Source organism: Oncorhynchus nerka, linkage group LG14 (genome assembly GCF_034236695.1).
Source record: "Oncorhynchus nerka isolate Pitt River linkage group LG14, Oner_Uvic_2.0, whole genome shotgun sequence".
NCBI lineage: Eukaryota > Metazoa > Chordata > Actinopteri > Salmoniformes > Salmonidae > Oncorhynchus > Oncorhynchus nerka.
This window is the reverse complement of record NC_088409.1, coordinates 63,424,968-63,445,712: the sequence shown is the minus strand read 5'-3', so window position 1 is coordinate 63,445,712 and position 20,745 is coordinate 63,424,968. Positions and strand designations below refer to the sequence as shown.

At 43.6% G+C, this 20,745-nt stretch overlaps 1 protein-coding gene and 1 pseudogene across 2 annotated transcripts; one reads left to right on the top strand and one right to left on the bottom strand.

Annotated features, from left to right (window-relative positions):
- The first annotated feature begins 345 nt into the window (after nucleotides 1-345).
- Nucleotides 346-12,246, top strand: LOC115141671 (kinesin light chain 1-like). 2 transcript variants are annotated; one of them, XM_029680751.2, is made up of 12 exons: nucleotides 346-427; nucleotides 4,529-4,759; nucleotides 4,958-5,188; nucleotides 5,488-5,563; nucleotides 5,813-6,041; nucleotides 6,167-6,254; nucleotides 6,543-6,644; nucleotides 7,443-7,616; nucleotides 7,836-7,935; nucleotides 8,112-8,292; nucleotides 8,376-8,442; nucleotides 8,645-12,246. In XM_029680751.2, exons 2-12 carry the CDS (start codon nucleotides 4,550-4,552, stop codon nucleotides 8,735-8,737), a joined length of 1,551 nt encoding a protein of 516 aa, XP_029536611.1. In that variant the 5' UTR covers nucleotides 346-427; nucleotides 4,529-4,549; the 3' UTR covers nucleotides 8,738-12,246. The 2 variants fall into 2 exon arrangements, with proteins under 2 accessions (XP_029536611.1, XP_029536610.1); XM_029680750.2 differs by lacking the exon at nucleotides 346-427 and adding an exon at nucleotides 438-662.
- An 82-nt stretch (nucleotides 12,247-12,328) lies between these two features.
- Nucleotides 12,329-19,489, bottom strand: LOC115141252 (general transcription and DNA repair factor IIH helicase subunit XPD-like; annotated as a pseudogene).
- Nucleotides 19,490-20,745: the final 1,256 nt, after the last annotated feature.

The following is a 20,745-nucleotide window of genomic DNA, read 5'->3' as shown; positions in this document are numbered from 1 at the left end:
ACAGTAACACTGTGCACACACGCATGCAGCATATTCCTAAAGCATACCACAACAAAAATGCATTTCATGGAGAAATAGCCACAAATGTGTCCATATCATCGGAATACCAGTTCTGGTATGTAGCACTTTGAAAACTAAAATGTCATTCCATTACAGCCTAATACATTGAGAGCCTGTCATAGATAAATATAATTTATATAATATTAAATACATAATATATTATTTGAATATATACGTTTTTTTATGCGTTTATTTAACATTAAATGTGAATAGAGCAGGTCATTTCGGTGACAGTCAGCCTTACAGTCCTGTCTGTGCTGGTTTGTCCCGTCACTCGCAGTTCGGAGCACCCACAGATAGATGGCCTTGTCCCCAGACGGAGATGACATCCATCTACCGCGGTGCATGGTGGGAATGATCTGATCAGGTAAGCTGAAATGAGAGTCTGAGCCGCAAGAACAGGTGAATGATTACTGAATTACTGTAGGACTACTGTTAATGCCGTCGTCTAAATTTATCCGTTATCTTGGTCCCATAATAAACAAATAGTGGATGTTTTCACGCGAACGGTCCAATTAACTTTAATGGGAGCCCAAATACAAATCGGAGATACGTGACAAAAAGAGGTCGACAACTCGCCAAAAGCCTGGAATTAGCAGCAAGTAGGTTAAAAATAACTTTGTTGATAGTACTCTTGTTAGTGTTAACATCAATGTGTTCTTTGACATGTGGATCATACTTTTGTAGTTTCTATGGTTGCATTATATCGCAATGGTCTTCATTTTCTTCTGCATGATTGTAGTATGTCATCAATACATTTATTTGACAAAATTCATTTATTTATTTTGATGAATATATTTTTGTCTGTATTTGTCGTAGCCTACGCAGTATACTTTCCCCTATACAATTTTAAACGCGTTGACAAAGCCACAACAATACACCGGCCTAACCATCTGTTGTTATTGCCTAATGTTATACAAATTCGTAATCCATATAAAACCGTGAAGGCAGACACAGTAGTAGCCTATGGCACAAGTCCTCCTGTACACGGGCACATGTTGTTTATCTGTCTCTGACAGGTGTTGCATTTCTCCCATAGACCTACAGAGGAGCATCCTCTATCGTAACTGTAGGTCTATCGTAACTGTAGGCTTATCGTAACTGTAGGCCTATTGTAACTGTAGATCTATCGTAACTGTAGGCCTATCGTAACTGTATGCCTATTGTAACTGTAGGTCTATCGTAGGCCTAACTATTCAGTCATCACATTTATTGCTTTCAATTGATCAGGCCCTCCTGAATCTCACCACCACTTGTATGATATAGAATTTCAGGCACAACACAAAAACTTCAGATGATGTTAAATAGGGTCTAAGCTACAACCTATACAAAAATGAAGAGAAAAATTGAGTTTGTGTTTTTAGATAATTGACGTTAAATGTTTTATTATTATTACAATTTTTTATTATTATTATTTTTTCAAAATAAATAATCAAATATATTGAACAAAAATAAAAACGCAACATGCAACAATTTCTAAGATTTTACTGAGTTACATATAAGGAAATCAGTCAATTAAAATAAATTCATTAGGCCCTAGTTTATAAATGTCACGACTGGGCAAGGGTGCAGCCATGGGTCAGCCTGGGAGGGCATAGGTCCAACTTTATATGTTGCATTTATATTTTTGTTCAGTATAGTTTGACAACACTATTAGTAAGCTTTTAAATTATCTCAAACTCAAAAGTGTATATTTTCCAGTGATGAAGACATTGATTTCTCAAGGTATGGTGGAGTATGCAAAATGGGCCAACTGAGTACTTTTATCTCCTGAATGTTTTAGCATTCATGTTCAGAAAGTCACTTTCTGGCCACTTCTTCCATGGGCAAACATGTCTGGAAATGTACTGTATGTTTAAATCAAAAGTGGTGCTGTCAAAAAGTGATTGAATTGAAATGGATTTACCCAAATATTAAATAAGTTCACCACTCTTTTCAACTTTAGATCCGTTATTGGTCCTTTATAAACTGACTGCAGCATGAGTCCCAATCAATTCCAATGACCACTGTTGTTCACAACTGCCATACGCTGCTCTCCTCCCAGGAGCCACGAGTAAACCGATATCCTTGTGTTAATGTATGGTCTGCTGCAGCTGGCCTGCCTTTTGGTGTTATGCTGATGCAGCCTCGTGCTCAGGCCCAGCACAGCTCACTCTCTTGTTCCCCAAAGACATCTGTTTCTCCTCTTAGGCGCTTGGCTTCACAGCGCAAACCTCCTGTCCTGTACTCCCATTAATATTGGTATGGTGAAAGGGTGATCAGAGGTCTTTTATGCTCAGGCTGCCCATCTGGTCTTCGAGAAGCCAACCTTTTTAAATGTATTTTTTGAGGCCATCCCCTGTAGCCGTGCTGCAAGATGCATCAACATGTTATTACCACAGAGAGCAAGGACCGTGAAATAGAACACCCAACCAGAAATAGAACACCCAACCAGAAATAGAACACCCAACCAGAAATAGAACACCCAACCAGAAATTGAACACCCAACCAGAAATTGAACACCCAACCAGAAATAGAACACCCAACCAGAAATAGAACACCCAACCAGAAATAGAACACCCAACCAGAAATAGAACACCCACTACTATGTTTTATTTGTATCTGTACCAGGTCAGGGTTGATATTGTTGTGGGTTTTCATCTAATGATCAGACCTTTTCTCTCTGGGCCTGTTCTCATTGTACTACACATCCCACTCCAACCATATGATCAGACCTTTTCTCTCTGGGCCCGTTCTCATTGTACTACACATCCCACTTCAATTATATGATCAGACCTTTTCTCTCTGGGCCCGTTCTCATTGTACTACACATCCCACTCCAACCATATGATCAGACCTTTTCTCTCTGGGCCCGTTCTCATTGTACTACACATCCCACTTCAATTATATGATCAGACCTTTTCTCTCTGGGCCCGTTCTCATTGTACTACACATCCCACTCCAACCATATGATCAGACCTTTTCTCTCTGGGCCCGTTCTCATTGTACTACACATCCCACTCCAACCATATGATCAGACCTTTTGTCTCTGGGCCCGTTCTCATTGTACTACACATCCCACTCCAACCATATGATCAGACCTTTTCTCTCTGGGCCTGTTCTCATTGTACTACACATCCCACTCCAACCATATGATCAGACCTTTTCTCTCTGGGCCTGTTCTCATTGTACTACACATCCCACTCCAACCATATGATCAGACCTTTTCTCTCTGGGCCTGTTCTCATTGTACTACACATCCCACTCCAACCCCTCAATGTGGCATTAAGGCCCATTGACCAGGAAGTAGGCTACATCATGTGTTATGACTTGAGTCGGCTCCAGGCTTTATGCCTTCGGGCTCACAGAGCAACATCACACCGTTGTCCCAGGATGTGTTTTACATACAGTACAGTCCCATAGGTGTCTGTATTGGCTATTCACTGTTTCCTTTGACTGCCAGAATGCATAGTGATTGTGGTTATGAAAGTTTGCATAAAAATACCCAGGCAGATCAGGTCAGCATGCTGTTGTCATTGGTGACACCCCCCTGTGGTGGTAAACATAGGCTACACTTGTAGTTTTGCACTTTGCACGGAACATTTTATGTTCTGATAAGACATTTTGTTTTGTAAAACAGCTATAGGACAAATAAAATGGATTGTTGTCATTATGGTAGGCTTGTGTGTTATTAGTTTGGTTCGAAGTGACTTATCCCCTCTCCTTTCTCCTCTGTGTGTTTGTCTTTGTGTGTCTAGGGGCTGCTGTTTGTGAGACATCTCAGATCACTACCAGCTGTATTTTACTGTAAATCACTAGTCACAAGTCTCTTTAGCGTACTGTCAGTGGTAAAAGGATAGTTGCATTTGTAAAGCTAGTTGGTTAGCCAGCACATTGTCATAGTCCAACACAACATTGTTTACTGTGGAGTGTTGCCATTAGCCATATTACCACCAGTGCACAATTCCATGCTGCCATTGAACACCGCTGTTGGACCTTTATTCACTTGGTGTGTTCCATGCATATACACTGAGTGTACAAAACATTAAGAACACCTGCTCTTTCCATGACAGACTGACCAGGTGAACTCAGGTGAAAGCTATGATCCCTTGTTGATGTCACTTGTTAAACCCACTTCAATCCGTGTAGATGAAGGGGAGGAGACAGGTTAAAGAAGGGTTTTTAAGCCTTGAGACATGGATTTTCTATGTGTGCCATTCAGGGGGTGAAGTAGTAAGTGTCAGGCGCAATGGTTTGTGTTAAGAACTGGAACGCTGCTGGGTTTTTCACACTCAACAGTTTCCTGGTTTCCTGTGTGTATCAAGAATGGTCCACTATCCGAAGGACATCTGGACAACTTGACATAACTGTGGAGTCAACATGGGCTTGCATCTCTGTGGAATGCTTTCTACACCTTGTATAGTCCATATGACCATGTACAAGTATTTTTTTAAATGGTGAACCCTCCCCTTCCTTCTCCTCCATCCAGGGTTGAGCTGAGAGTGGCACCATGTTGTCGGGGGAGGAGATTCTGTGCAGCACGCGGCAAGTGATCGCGGGCCTGGAGGCGCTTCGTGGCGAGAACCACACCCTCCTGGATGACCTGCAGAAGGCGCTGGAGGGCCGGCCGGTGGCCGACAGTGGCAGTGTGGAGCAGGAGAAGAGTGGGATCATCCGCCAGTCTCTGGAGAGGATAGAGCTGGGCCTGGGAGAGGCACAGGTGGGATCATACTGGAGATGAGGGAATGTATGGAGATAGTAGAATGCATAAAGACCGCATAATGGGGGAAGTTGTCTTATTGGCTGTATTTTGGGTGTGTTGTACATGTGTATATATGCACACCTACTTCACTCTCTTTCTCTTTCACTCTCTATCTTTCTTTCCCTGTACCTCCTCCCTCTCCCTCCTCCTCCCCAGGTGATGATGGCTCTGTCGGCCCACCTGGGCTCCCTGGAGGCGGAGAAGCAGAAGCTGCGGACCCAGGTACGGAGGCTGTGCCAGGAGAACCAGTGGCTGAGGGACGAGCTGGCCGGGGCCCAGCAGAGGCTGCAGGACAGGGAGCAGGTGGTGGTCACGCTGGAGGAACAGAACAGACACCTGCAGTTCATGAGCAGCATCCGCAAGTACGACCAGGAGGAGCCCCCACCGGTATGTCACAGACCACCACAATCAGGGTCATATTCATTAGGCACCAAACGGGAAAAAACAGACTGATACAGTGAGGAACTACCAAAACTTGTCTAATGAGAAATGTTTCGCTACGGTGTGTCCTAATGAATATGACCCACTACATGGTGCATGTGTTTGCCTCATCTTTTATGTTATGACTAAAGCTAAGCTGTTGGTGGCTTATCAGAACAGGTTGATATGTGTTTCTCTGTAAAGTTCATATAGATACTCCCCTCAGCTCTGCACTATAAATCTAGTTATGTTTACTATGTCGACAGGAAGACAAAGAGACGGGCTCCACCAAGGAGTCCCTAGATGACCTTTTTCCCACGGACGAGGAGGACCAGTCACAGAGTACGTGCACTCGTCAAATGAGACGGATATTCTTGTCTATCAATCTGCTGTGCAGACGAGCTATGCATGTATGTGTGCCGGTGTCTCGATGTGTCTCTCTGTGTTGCATAGTCTGTCACTCACTGTGTGTTTGTATATGTGTATATGCACAATATATTTGCCAGTGAGCATATGTGTCCCTGTATGTCTGTGTTCATGTATATTTGTGTGTCTGTATGAATGACTCTACCTCCCTCTCCTGTCCCCCAGTATCTCAGCCCCACGGTAGCAGTGCGGCAGCAGCGGCCCAGCAGGGAGGCTATGAGATCCCGGCCCGCCTGAGGACCCTTCATAACCTGGTGATCCAGTACGCCTCTCAGGGCCGCTATGAGGTGGCCGTGCCCCTCTGCAAACAGGCCCTGGAGGACCTGGAGAAGTCCTCAGGCCACAGCCACCCTGATGTGGCCACCATGCTCAACATACTGGCCCTGGTCTACAGGTGATTGGCGCCACGTTAGCCTAGCATAGCCTCGATGCTAGGTCTTACTGTGAGAGATTTCTGTAGTGTGACTAGTTAAGTTAGCCGTGTGCTAAAGCTAAAGGCTGTTTCGCTCTTCTCTGTAGAGACCAGAACAAGTACAAAGAGGCGGCGAACCTCCTGAATGACGCATTGGCCATCCGGGAGAAAACCCTGGGCATAGATCACCCTGCGGTATGTTCCTCTATAGTCTATAGTGAAGGTCAAGGGTCACCAAAATGGACAAACAGCTAAATAAGATGTCTAAAACATGCATAGCTAATGGCTTTCCCCAGCTCAGTGGATAAGCAGCTACAATATGTAACCAGTGGTGTAGTGGAGGGTAACCCACCTTTTGTGGAAAAATGAAATGAAAATATAGGGAGTGTTTCTTTTTTCCCTGCGACCGGCGATCAGAGTTTACCCCCCCCTTTTTACCACTACATCACTGTATGTAACTAACAGTACTGTATTTGTTTATAGGTGGCAGCCACACTCAACAATCTTGCTGTACTGTATGGAAAGAGAGGGAAGTACAAGGAGGCTGAGCCACTGTGTAAGAGAGCCCTGGAGATCAGAGAGAAGGTAATGAGGCAGTAACCTAGCAGCACCGTGACTAGAACTCCTGCCGTCTGATGGACCAATGGCAACTCTGCAAGAATTCTGTACTACATAGCACTGCAACCATACTACATAAAACATTGGGGTCGTTACTCAAAAAAAGTAATATTACCGATGACTCATTACTTGTTTAAACAATAAATAATTACTTACTACTCCTTGGGGAAAGTAATTTGTTATATTACTTTTGCGTTACACCCCAAAACGTTTCACATTCTCACTCAATGTAAACAATGTTGTGTTTCTAGCAGTGGATAGGTGTTTCTCGCCTGGACACAGTTGACATTTTACTGTTATATTCTTGTAATTGTATCCTACCAAATCAAAGTAATGGGAGTACTTCCGCGCTAAGAAACTCAATGTTTAAGATGCTTCTACTATTTTCCATCTCCCTCACTAAAGCAGTTAGTAGTGTGTGTGTGCGTGCGTGAACAGGAACTTTGTGAGAGGGCGTCAGATGAAAACCATTAGAATCTGGGGCGGGGGGATTTAAAAAATATATTTTGCTCTGTCACAAATACTTATTTGGATCAGTAACTGTAATAGGAAATGAATGATAACACAAGTAACAACCCAAAAATGTATCAGTAACTGTATTATTTAAATTGGAACAGTAACTCTGTTATATTACTCGTTACCGCAAAAAGTAACTTAATTACTGTAACGCATTACTTTGTAATGCGCTACCCCGAACAATGCTTATTACCAAAACCTGCCTGTTGATCTCCCTTCACCCCCCTCCTCTCTTGTTGTCGTGGGCAGGTGTTAGGCACGGACCACCCTGACGTGGCAAAGCAGCTGAACAACCTGGCGCTGCTGTGTCAGAACCAGGGCAAGTACCAGGAAGTGGAGCAGTACTACGAGCGTGCCCTGCACATCTACCAGAGCAGGCTGGGCCCCGACGACACCAACGTAGCCAAGACCAAGAATAACCTGGTGAGGGATGGAGAGGGAGATGGAGGGAGGTGTAAAAAGGGGGAGTGGACATGGTTGGCATGGTCACTGGGCTAGATGATACCATATTATTTGTGTGTATAATATGCTATACTTGGGTAGAAGTGGGGGGCATAGACACACGCATGCAGCTTGGGTCAATCTATCTGAGGTGTGATTGCGCTATTTATGACTCTAGTATTGCTGTATTTCTGGCTACAGGCTTCATGTTACCTGAAACAAGGGAAGTACAGACAAGCTGAGGCTCTGTATAAAGAGATCCTGACCCTGGCCCATGAAAAAGAGTTTGGATCTGTGGATGGTGAGAGCAAAGTCATAATATGCTCTTTGAAACCTGCTCTCTAGGTTCACTAGCATTTTGACCCTAAAAGGGTGTATGTATAGGAATAATAATGTATCTCAGATATGTACTGTAAATAGCTAATCTTAACAGAATGATGCCACTGATGTGTAACCTCTGTGATGTTGGTGTCTCAGGTGAGGTGCGGGATATCTGTACCCACACGGGAGAGGAGGGCTCCATGCAGGATGGGCTGGGCAGTCTGAAGCGCAGCGGCTCGTTCACCAAACTCCGCGAGTCGATACGCAGGAGCAGCGAGAAGCTGGTCAGGAAGCTGAAAGGAGTCGGAACTCAGGATACCACCCCTCCGACTCCTGGGTAAAGACCAAGTCCTCATTCTGCATGTGTTAGCTCTCAAAATGATTTGTTACTCTCACTCTCTCTCTCTTGTTCTCTCTCAGGATGAAAAGGGCTAATTCTCTGAATGTGCTGAACGTGGGTGCGAGGGAGCGGCAAGAAGCGGCAAGGGTGAGCATCTGTTTCTGGTTTCTGGCTTTTTCTCACATTTCTGTACAATATGATTGTTGGTGTTTATTCATCACCTTTCATTTTATGTGCTTCATATCCTAAGGCATTTCTCTGGCTGTGTGTCATCAAAATCAATGTACTGTGTATGTCATTGTTATACACATACGGTCAGACTAGTCAAGTGTTTTGTATGTTCTTCCAGGGCACCAGCGACCTAACAGAGAACCGAACCCTGAGCTCCAGCACCCAGAGCCTAGCACGGCGAGGGTCCCTCAGCTACACGTCTGAACACTAGCCCCCCTCCCAACAATCAGGAAGTACTCATACAGCTCTGGCCCCGACTCCACTCTCTGTCTGTGGATTGGCCTCTTGCGCCTACATGGGTCACTCCACCCCTTCCCTGTTTAAATCGAACACTGATCCATTATCAGTTGAGGTTTGTTTACTGCACTATGTTGTAGCTGGGGGAGGCCACTGGTACTCCTTGCCTGCTGTCTGCTAGTTTCATCACCTGGTGCCCCAGTTCTGGGGTATAGATTAGGATACACACAGCAATGAGGGCTGGTTTTGAGTGACGCAGATGGTATCCATTTCAGACCAGTTTAATCTGGAAATGAAATTACATTTAGCTTTTTTATAATGATTTAGTAATGCTCTGTTGTGACTTACTGTACAAGGAGGGAAATGCTTGAATTCTTCAATGATTGTTCACAATTATGAACATGTTTATTTTTATTAAGGTAGTGTCTGAAGCTATTGGATATTATCTAAATGACTGTAGCTATGCATGAAAAAATACCTTATTTATACAATGTGTTTTTTTAAAAAATGTGTTACATTCTGATTTTATCTTCTTGTGTTCATGTTTACCAGCGGTTCTCATATTTTTGGCACTAGATGATTTTAATTCCAAAACACTGATCTGCACAAGCACAATTAAAACAAAGATTTACTAATATACAGTGGGAAGAACAAGTATTTGATACACTGCCGATTTTGCAGGTTTTCCTGCTTACAACGCATGTAGAAGTTTTATCATAGGTACACTTCAACTGTGAGAGACGGAATCTAAAACAAAAATCCAGAAAATCACATTGTATGATTTTTAAGTAATTCATTTGCATTTTATTGCATGACATAAGTATTTGATACATCAGAAAAGCAGAACTTAATATTTGGTACAGAAACCTTTGTTTGCAATTACAGAGATCATACGTTTCCTGTAGTTCTTGACCAGGTTTGCACACACTGCAGCAGGGATTTTGGCTCACTCCTCCATACAGACCTTCTCCAGATCCTTCAGGTTTCGGGGCTGTCGCTGGGCAATACGGACTTTCAGCTCCCTCCAAAGATTTTCTATTGGGTCCAGGTCTGGAGACTGGCTAGGCCACTCCAGGACCTTGAGATGCTTCTTACGGAGCCACTCCTTAGTTGCCCTGGCTGTGTGTTTCGGGTCGTTGTCATGCTGGAAGACCCAGCCACGACCCATCTTCAATGCTCTTACTGAGGGAAGGAGGTTGTTGGCCAAGATCAAGCGATACATGGCCCCATCCATCCTCCCCTCAATACGGTGCAGTCGTTCCTGTCCCCTTTGCAGAAAAGCATCCCCAAAGAATGTTTCCACCTCCATGCTTCACGGTTGGGATGGTGTTCTTGGGGTTGTACTCATCCTTTTTCTTCCTCCAAACACGGCGAGTGGAGTTTAGACCAAAAAGCTCTATTTTTGTCTCATCAGACCACACAACCTTCTCCCATTCCTCCTCTGGATCATCCAGATGGTCATTGGCAAACTTCAGACGGGCCTGGACATGCGCTGGCTTGAGCAGGGGGTCCTTGCGTGCGGTGCAGGATTTTAATCCATGACGGCGTAGTGTGTTACTAATGGTTTTCTTTGAGACTGTGGTCCCAGCTCTCTTCAGGTCATTGACCAGGTCCTGCCGTGTAGTTCTGGGCTGATCCCTCACCTTCCTCATGATCATTGATGCCCCACAAGGTGAGATCTTGCATGGAGCCCCAGACCGAGGGTGATTGACCGTCATCTTAAACTTCTTCCATTTTCTAATAATTGCGCCAACAGTTATTGCCTTCTCACCAAGCTGCTTGCCTATTGTCCTGTAGCCCATCCCAGCCTTGTGCAGGTCTACAATTTTATCCCTGATGTCCTTACACAGCTCTCTGGTCTTGGCCATTGTGGAGAGGTTGGAGTCTGTGTGATTGAGTGTGTGGACAGGTGTCTTTTATACAGGTAACAAGTTCAAACAGGTAATGAGTGGAGAACAGGGGGGCTTCTTAAAGAAAAACTAGCAGGTCTGTGAGAGCCGGAATTCTTACTGGTTGATAGGTGATCAAATTCTTATGTCATGCAATAAAATGCTAATTCATTACTTAAAATCATAGTGATTTTCTGGATTTTTGTTTTAGATTCCGTCTCTCACAGTTGAAGTGTACCTATGATAAAAATTACAGACCTCTACATGGTTTGTAAGTAGGAAAACCTGCAAAATCGGCAGTGTATCTAATACTTGTTCTCCCCACTGTATCTAGTGAATGTGATGCACAATCTGTGTATTGGCTTCCATATTAGGTTATGGTAAAGGACTCTCCTTAGTCCACAATATTACAGCAAAATCTCTACTTCCCAGTCCAGCTGTAGAATGCTAAGTAATCATCTAAGGCTTGGCATTCTGAAATATGTTTGAACTATGTTTAGCCGATTTCATTATGAGCAGATATGCTTTTTATAAGGGGCTCCCAAGTGGCAGTCTAAGGCACTGCATCTCAGTGCTAGAGGTGTCACTACAGACCCTGGATAGGGCGTTGTTAGGGTTTGTAAATAAGAATTTGTTCTTAACTGACTTGCCTAGTTAAATAAAACAATTTTGATGTCCGAAAAGTAAAAGCACTACAGTATGTGCCTGTATGTAATCTCTTATTTTAAAATTTGTCTCAGTTTGGGATACATTTACATGTTTGGGGGATAGCTGGCTCCAATTTAAATTCCTTCTGGAACATGTTTTAAAATGATTTGATTTTGTTGATGTAGTCTATGCATCTTATTCAAGATGTTAGCAAGTCAAGAGTAAATATGCAATTTGGAGGGACAAAAAGTGATTGTTAATTCACTGTGGCGGTATTGGCACGTGATCATTGAAAGAGCTGTAGAGGAGTGACTAATGTAGAAAACCTAGATTGTTAACACCCATTAAGATGGATTGAAGGCGTTAAATGCAGATTGCGACAAGGTCGCCAGTTCGAATCAGTCTTATTTTCCAACCTGAACCACATTTCTCATTTGACGTTCTAAATGACTGAACAGCTTTATAAATGTGGAAACATGTGGCACCCTCCCTCATGCTGCTGCAGTGGACTAGAAACTGGGATAGGGACCAGAAGGCCACAGGTTCTAATCTTTCCCATGCCCTTAATGGTCTACACTGGTCTAAAAAATAAAGTGCACAATCCGATCAGGACACAGAATGCATGTTAGAACCAGGGATAAACTGACAAAAGCACAATAAGGGCTCTATTCAATATGTATCAAGCGTTTCAGATTGAGCCGACATATGCAGCGTTTACCATGAATGCAGTCTTCGCCAACACGGGAACATTGCCTTTACATTTTAATCACGCTGTAACGCTGAACTTCAGCAGTACAGATGAAATAGAATCCTACTCATGTTGAACTCTTGCTGTTTGGGGGAGCTTTCTTTGCAGATTGTCAATGTTATTGAAAATGACAAATGTATTTCATATCTGGAAACCATAGCAAACAAATGTCAAATAAAGTATATTGAGTCTCTTCAATCCACTGTGTTCATGCTAGCCTAGTCTGTTTCATGATGTACATGTGCAAATATTTAGAAAAAAGAAAACATGCACCACTGCATGGTAGAAACTGTAAACATTTATTTTTCAGCCTCCAGGCTTATGCAAATATAGACTTTGTAAGAACAGAAGCTGCTCTATGTACAGTAGGATTGAAACAGTGACCTTGTGGGTTTGACTGGGTGATAACATTTCTTCTTAGGCTTGGTGAGTGATCTGGGCGATCTTTTGCAGCATGTCCTCTGACTAGCTGCTCCAGTGTCAGCAGAGACAGGCCCAACTGGTCCTCCTGGGGGGAGAAGGGGGGGCATTCAGAGAAAAGAGGGGTTAAGGGGAGACCTGGGATACGTTCACTTTGTAAACATTGAAGAACGTTGCAGGTAGAGATGTCATGAATAGATCTGACGTGATTTCTTATTCTACATGTCAGACAGGAATCTCCACAACCTCGGAAACCTGCTAAACATGTCCCTGTACTGTGCAGTACCTGTCTGAAGGGCTGGGCCATCTGGCGTAGGAAGTGTTCGGACAGCTGTACCGTCTCGTCGATGGTCAGGTTGAGGTGCTCCTGAATCCACCGGGGCAGCTTCTCTCGCTTGTCAGCCCGGGCATAGCGCTGCAACACGAGAGAAAAAGGATCTTAGGCGTTGTTCCAATTCTCTTCAATACTGATGTGAAGGAACTAGATCACTAACAGCATTATGGAACAACCTGCTGTGAGCGCAGAAATCCACTTGGATATTTTTTATTACAAAAGGAATTTAGAATTTTTATTAGGATCCCCATTAGCTGACGCCATAACGTCAGCTAATCTTCCTGGGGTCCAACACAGAACTATAAATATATTAAACATTTATTTAAGTAGACAAAAGAAAATGATCAGGGTCGAGTCTGTATCAATGATCAGAGTGGTAAGAAATGGTCCAACAATTCCTCTCAAACTTCGACACACATTTACATTTACACACCAAGTTCCAAAGGCCCTCACCTTGTCTGTGAAGATCAAGCCGTAGTCTGTCTTGCCCCTGATGGCCCACACTGCGCTGCATGGTGTCAAACGTCAGGAAGTCATTCTCTCTAATCTGGAACTGGTCCCGCAGGTACTCCAGACGAGCCTGGTAGGGATAGACAGAGGGAGGAGAAGGATCATTATTTTGGACAAACAGCCCATTAGGATTAAAGTAAGTAAAGTGAAAGACAAGACAGAGGGATGAAGAGGACATACGCAGAACATAAGAGAGGAACAGACCAAAACAGTGAATAAAGCAGAAGAGAAGAACAAGGGAAGGATGATGAACAGAGGAGTTGGACTGACCTTCAGGATCCGGCTCTGTGTGTAAACGTAAGGCACTCCGAACATGATCACTGCACGACCAAAATGGTGGACTGAGGGAGACAGTTTCACATCACTCATCTCGTCAAATAACTACAATGAACAACTCACTGCACATGACCTGTGTTGTAACTTTGGCGGGCATTTTGTTTTGCAAATGTGCCTGAAGGAGGCTATACAATTGCTACAGGAACTAAAAACACTCACCAAAGTCGATTCCCTCAGACACCTTCCGTTGTGCCCCCTCAGACACCTGGGGCACAACGGATAAGAGGTCACAGGCTGTCTTCTGTCGTTGAGTCTAAGACAATCAAAGAAAGGGTCTCCTGACCTCCTGGTATTTCTCCAAAGCCATACTGGTCTCTGCTGCGTCTGGGGTCTCGATGAAGATCAGCTTGTTCCTCTGGACGTTCTCCAAGATGCCCTACAGACAGAGACACACCGGGACAGGACAAGAGGACAACGTTTACTCAACTTTCAGATTACTACCCTTCAAAAAAAATTACATTTCTCCAACTCCAGAATCTATCACCAATATCAACATTGGCCACAATTCTAGCTGCTGCCAATAAAATGCTAACATACTGTATACTGAACAAAAGTATAAAACGCAACAATTAAATAGATTCATTGCGGATCAATGGCGTGAGGTGATGATTATACTCCTGAACTGACTGCTGAAGACACCTACAGGCAAAATAATATAACTATCGTACTTCTTTACATTTGTTTGCATCGCATGAACTCTGTCATTCTGAATGGTGGTAAAAAAAAGCTGCAGATTTAAGGGGGAATGCCCTGTTGATAAAGTACTGAGAAACAAAGAAAATGCATTTGTCCCTCATTAACACATCTACATAGACAAGATACAGCACTAAGTTTACAAATAGCACCTGAGCCTGACTGCATTGGAATGTGAGTGGCCACATCTTGGACAGATGAGACCATCAGCAGGTGTTTATAATCACTGATTAGTGGCTAGGTCACAGGTAATCTAGGAACAGGAGAGAGATTACCCAAGACGTAATGATGACAGACTGGAAGCGCTCAAACACAGGCTTGATGGCAACGGAATGGTCCATACAGCTGAAGAGAGATCAGAGCCAGGGTTAGAAGTAGATCCCAGATAAAAAAGCGTAAACAGACACACGTTGGTGTTTTTTTCATGCACTAGCCCATAAAATAAGTCTGTTTAATATCTGAAACTACATGAATGCCTGGACATGGATTTATGCAATATATAATATGTTCCTGTTTCTTTCAAATAGATCCCAGATAAGATGAATGCCAAATCAATTCTTATGATGCATTTAAACTATCCAATGACACAATGAGTAACTAAGCAGTGTATACATGAGTCATTCACTTGCATCCTAATGGATTATTTCACCCTTGGCTCTTGCAGTGGTACAACATCTCATCCATCAATAACACACCGTTCTGCTGCAAAAAAAAATATGAACCGCACCTGAAGTGCAGAACGGGGTTAGCAATGGTCTTCAAAGGGTTCAATGATGATGGTGAATCCTGAGGGTGGAAGATGGCAAGGAACGGACAAAGAAAGTAAATAACCACAGAGCTGTAGCCGTGTAGAGGTAACATAGACCCAGTCAGCCTAGGGAGGTTCAGTACCTTTGCTGTAAGTGCTGACCAGAGTGGCAAAGTTGGAGATGAGGGTGATGGCTGAGAAGTCTGCGAGATGTCAGCCCTCTAAAGTCCTCAGCAACGAACGCAACCTCCCGGCACAGAATCTAGAGAAACAAATAGATATGTAATATAAGGAGTGAGGAGTTACTAGAAACTTATTTCGATGTTCCCAAGAGACATAATCCACGATGAAGTCTTGAGTCTAGGAGCATTCCTTCTGCATTCCCTGGTGGATGGAGTTTGGCCATTCCATTGGTCCTCAAATAGAAATCTCCATGGTCCTAAAGTGGAAATCTCCACCAACCAAGGGCACCAGGCTATACAAAACTAACACAAAAGTACTGTAGAAGTCACGTGAGGGGCTTGCGGTCAATGCAAACCTTCTCAAAGATGTCTTTGAGGAACTGGGGAGCGCTCTCCTGCATTACATGGTGAATCCTCAGCCTGGACTTCAGGTACTCCAGGAAACGCTTCATGAAGTCCACAAAGTGCTCTGCCGTGCGGATGCTGCCAGGCACAGCCTCTGGAGGCGGAGGGGGGAAAGACGTAAAAAAAGACAGTGCGGGGGTGGGAGGACAGGTTATAGAAAGGAAAAGATAGCTGCATGAAACCCTGTTTGAGCATAAATCGATACAAATATGAACAAATATTCAATAACTGGGTTGTTTTCAACTGGACTCCAGGGGGCTAACCTTGAAGGATCTCATCTGGCAACACGGGATTGGACATGTAGATGTCAGTCTCCCTGGCAACGTTGGCCTCTTTCAGGCCCTCCACCAATCGTCTGTATTCCTCTTTCAGTTTGGCTGCGTCTGTCTCCTTTATCCTACAGCAGAGGACAAGCAGTTGAGATGACGTCACAAGACTCTTCACTCCTGGGGCAAGAACAACAAACTGGTTGAGTCGGTCTTATTAGACTCCTTGTACATTCTCCTTTGTACACAGAAAATGTTAGTGCATCTAGTGCTGCTCTCCACTAGACCCCTGAGCGGATGACCTTACTTGAGAATGGTATTCTGTAGGGTCTCCACGTTGGCCTGACTGCGGTCCAGAGTCCTCCTGGTGATGTTGACACTCATGGAGTCGATGACACGTTGTCTGAGGAAGAGGATGGAATATCAGCTTGTGGAGGCTTGAAACAGTGGGTTACTTAAAGAAATGGGAAAGAAACAGGTGGATGTCCTTACCGATGTTATGTGCTTCGTCAAAAACAACCACTGATTTATTGGAGCTCCTTTGAGACAAGGTCTGCAATCTTTGGGTCCAGGAGGTAGTGGTAACTGTAAACTATGATGTTGGCATGGAGGATCTGTATGTGTTAAGGAAGCAAAAAGGAAAAACATCCTCACTTGTCCATATCCTTCATACAGTAATGCCAGAGAGTTTCTAAACCCAGAGGCACAACATAGCCAGACTTCCGGGAACAGTTGCGTAACAGATCAAGCAGACCAGGCCAGTGTTTGAGAAGTCAATGAGAGAAGTGAAAAGTTGTTCCTTACTTGTTAATTTTCTCAAAATGTAAAAGGCACAACCTAGATCCGAGCCAATGTCTTAAGTAGTTAAATGTTATTACTCCAACTTTGTGAAAGTAAACTGACACATTTTCATTTTTGTCAAAAACAACTTTATATCGAAAGTATATTGCCTAAAAGGGTGATCGGAGATTTCTATTGGAGAATCAGTTTCTGCCCATCTTCATACTGTACCGTCTTTAGTAATGCTGTCAAATATAACATGCTACAAAAACAATTGTAAAAGAAAAACATCAGAAGCTATGACAAAGGGCTATTCTTACCGAATATCGTGCTAGGTAGTAGGGGCACCAGCCTTTCCTCCGCCCAAAGTCCTTCCTATCGTCCAGGTTGTAGACTCCAGCTGGGAGGGGCACCTGCTTTCCCATAGCGTCAAACTCCTAAAGCAGATAGTCAGTCAGACAGATAGAGGCATGGAAGTCTCCAGATCACCGTTGGGCGCGGATGTATGACGCTGTCAGGCTGTGACATTTCCCATCCATCTCCTTCCCAAAGCGTAACGAGCTCACCTGAACACAAAGAATCATGCAATTTGGACCATGACATGGACAACAAAAATATTTGCTATTTTGACCACACACAAATGTGTTTGAAGAGTGTTACAGGACCATGGTTAGTGGGTGTCATCGTGAAGTTATAATGTCGGCAGTGTACTGACTGCTAGGGCTGGGCAATAAAGTTGTCTACCGTGACCCTTTACAGACAGAACGCAGTACAGTAACATGTCGATAACTGATCACTTTTCAGAAGTGTCTGTACCCTTTCAAATTGTAGAATTCTGCTCCTGCATACAATGTTCCATTGTTTCCCTGACAACAATAAAACGTTGCCATTTATTGGTAGGGTGGATAGATGTGCTTTCTTTCAACTAAATGTCTAGGTAAGTTGCAATATTTAATGAACTTTAAAGTACAATTTCTTTAGGAAAGAATGATCTACGGGTGGGCAGCAGGCAGGCTAGGATTGACTGTTCTGGTCACCTACTGATGGAAGTCAGTCCCGCTTCAAAAGCGGCATTACTTTACAGACAAATAAAATGTCATTCATGTCTCCAAAGAAGGTGTTGTGTCGGTGTTTAAAAAGCTGTAGTGTAGCCTACCCTAACAGACAAACAAACATGTCGTAGCAGAGGTGCTTCTAATGGGCCACTAACCATTATATCTGAAAAGGGCCATCGATACAGGCTATACTGGAAGCCTACTGTCATTTCATATTATGAGACAAAAACACACCCACCCACTCATAAACGAAGAGTAGCCTACCCCGTGCTGGCAAGACTGGCCTCAAGATACCCCTGTATCCCAGCGACATTGGTCCCATGAATAGCTTAAACTACGATATTCTACACGCAACAGACTGAACACACACACACACACACACACGGGTCATTAGCAAAGAGAAAGAGCAGGCAGGCCAGCACGAGGGAAAGACAGGAGGGGCCGTGAGCATATGTCTTGGTAATCTGCATCTTGCAATGTCTTGTCTTGCATGCCTCGCAAATTCACCAAAGTAGCCTAAAGTTAGTCTCTTCCTCTCTGGTTTTATTTAAATTACACAACCTTGCCCAGGTCTTTATAGCCATTTAAATCGTTTTAGGCTATACCACAAAATAAATAATGTTTTGTGATAACTGCACTGTGATTTTAATTATGTGGGGGGAATTTTTGGTTTGTTCTTCTTAATGTTAAGGATTCCAACTTTGTTTAAACGTTTACACGTTCACACCCCTAATGGAATCCATGTTTGATTTGGAGGGGTGATAGTAGTAGCATCTAATATTGGATTTAATTCTTTCCTGGGCACTGCTCGGTGATGCAAACGACTCCTTCCCCAACAGAACCGTCCACGGATATACCCTCCAACGTGGAAAAAAGCAATGCCAAACAGACAGACACCAGTCAGTATACTGTATATGTTTTAAGGATTGGGGTTGTTAAGCCCATAGACCTCCATTGATTGAGGTCTATAAATGTGCTATTGGCACTCCTACCTCGGGGTGAACACACAGGTTTTTTCGAGAGGAGTTGTTCTTCTCTCCCGTCTCCTTAGAATAGAACTCTGTAAGCTTCCTCAACCACCTGATGGAGAAGGGAGCAACATGGCATCAGAGAAGGGGCTGAGAAACATATGTTCTTCAAGGACTGGGGAGCACACAAAGGTGTAGGAGAAGAGAGAGATCACCTTCTCTATCTCAGGAACAGTTTTGGAACAGTAGATCTGCTTTGTGACTTCAAGGGGATACTCCTGTCAAAGAGAGACCACTGTATAAGTGTACTGTCAAAATGGTCCAATGGAGTCCTGACGGAGAAACTGACATATCTTGACTCACCCGCTGATATTCAACAGAATGGTTTTCCCAGTTCCCGATGGCATCTCCAGAACACCATGTCCCTTTGGATAAGCAATGTGTTACCATCATGCATAGGGCGGCAGCGTAGCCTAGGGGTTAGAGCGTTGGACTAGTAACCGAGTTCAAACCCCCGAGCTGACAAGGTACAAATCTGTCGTTCTGCCCCTGAACAGGCAGTTAACCCACTGTTCCCAGGCCGTCATTGAAAATAAGAATGTGTTCTTAACTGACTTGCCTGGTTAAATAAAGGTAAAATTAAAATTAAAAGGGCCATAATATTAGGATAGAGTTACAACAACTGGCATGTTGCTGGGTCTCTCCAGTTACCTTGGCATCCAGGGCCCTCTTGAGTTCCAACATGTTGGAATATTGCTCTGGGTAAATGTAGTCATAAAGAAACTAGACTATTAACATGCATGTAAGGGCCTTTTAGCCATGTTCACTAGCAAAACACAGCTGTGACAGCACGTACCATTAGCTAAATCAAAGAAACCTATAACTACCTAGCTGACGCCCATATCCATCTGTGGCTAAATTGGTTCCAACAGACATTGCATGGTGCAATGTTTACAGTTTAACCAGCTAGCTAGCGTATGATAGCCAACTGCTAGCTATGTTAGCAAAGAGCGGACTTAGTAACGTTTACTAGCTAACGTTACGTGCGCTAGCTAGCTAACTTTGCCCTGTTTGATAATCTCTCTGCCACGAGCACTCACTTCATTTCGGTAGGATTTTTTTGCAGCGATGAGCAAGCAGCTTCTTTGGGTCGGGCACTTTTAATTTTTTTTCACAATAAATAAACGCCTAGCTAACTCACTGGCTAAACAAAACCCTTCAATTAGCTAGCTATGTCCCACACGTTAGATTTATTCAGACATTCTCCATCTACACTTCTACACAAAGGCCCAGCCTTTGCTTCTCTGATTGGTTGCAGAATTGTGAGCTAGTCATTTGGTCTTCTCTGATTGGGTTTTTATGCGTTCCTCAATGGAAGTACATACCGTTTCTTTAATCAGACCTAACTAGTCAAATATCGAGTTCAATTTTGACCTGAATTGCATTGGTTGTGCATTGTGGTTGTGGTTGTTTTGCAATTGTATTGTGGTTGTGGCTGGATATTTTCCACTCGGGTCGGGGATCATTTTATAATTTTAGCTAACCCTAACCCTTTTCCTAACTTTGTTTTAATTGTCCTAAACCTGCCAATTTAATTTTCCTAACCTGCTACGATACTTCTACTTGTCAAAATCGTCAGACCTGCCTGAGAGCAGTGTGGGTATCCACTAATGCGATGCAGCCAGCCAGGGAGGTTCAGAGAACTTCATAAAACCAAGCAAAAAGAAAACTGAAGTACTGAAGTACAAAGATTTACCTGAACAGAATATTATATTGTAATGACCTGACTAGATCATAAATGAACCATTGTCCAGGCAGAGGCTTGAGTTTGCGAATTGACGGTTTATTAAACCAACTTTACACAGGCTACTGTTTGGGCCGTAGCACACGCCAAAAAGATGACGGATAACCCACAAGCCAATCGTGACCTTCTCTTGTGAAGCCCAGACGTAAGAGAGAGAACAAAAGCTGAACCTGTTCTTAACTTCCAATGCTCCACC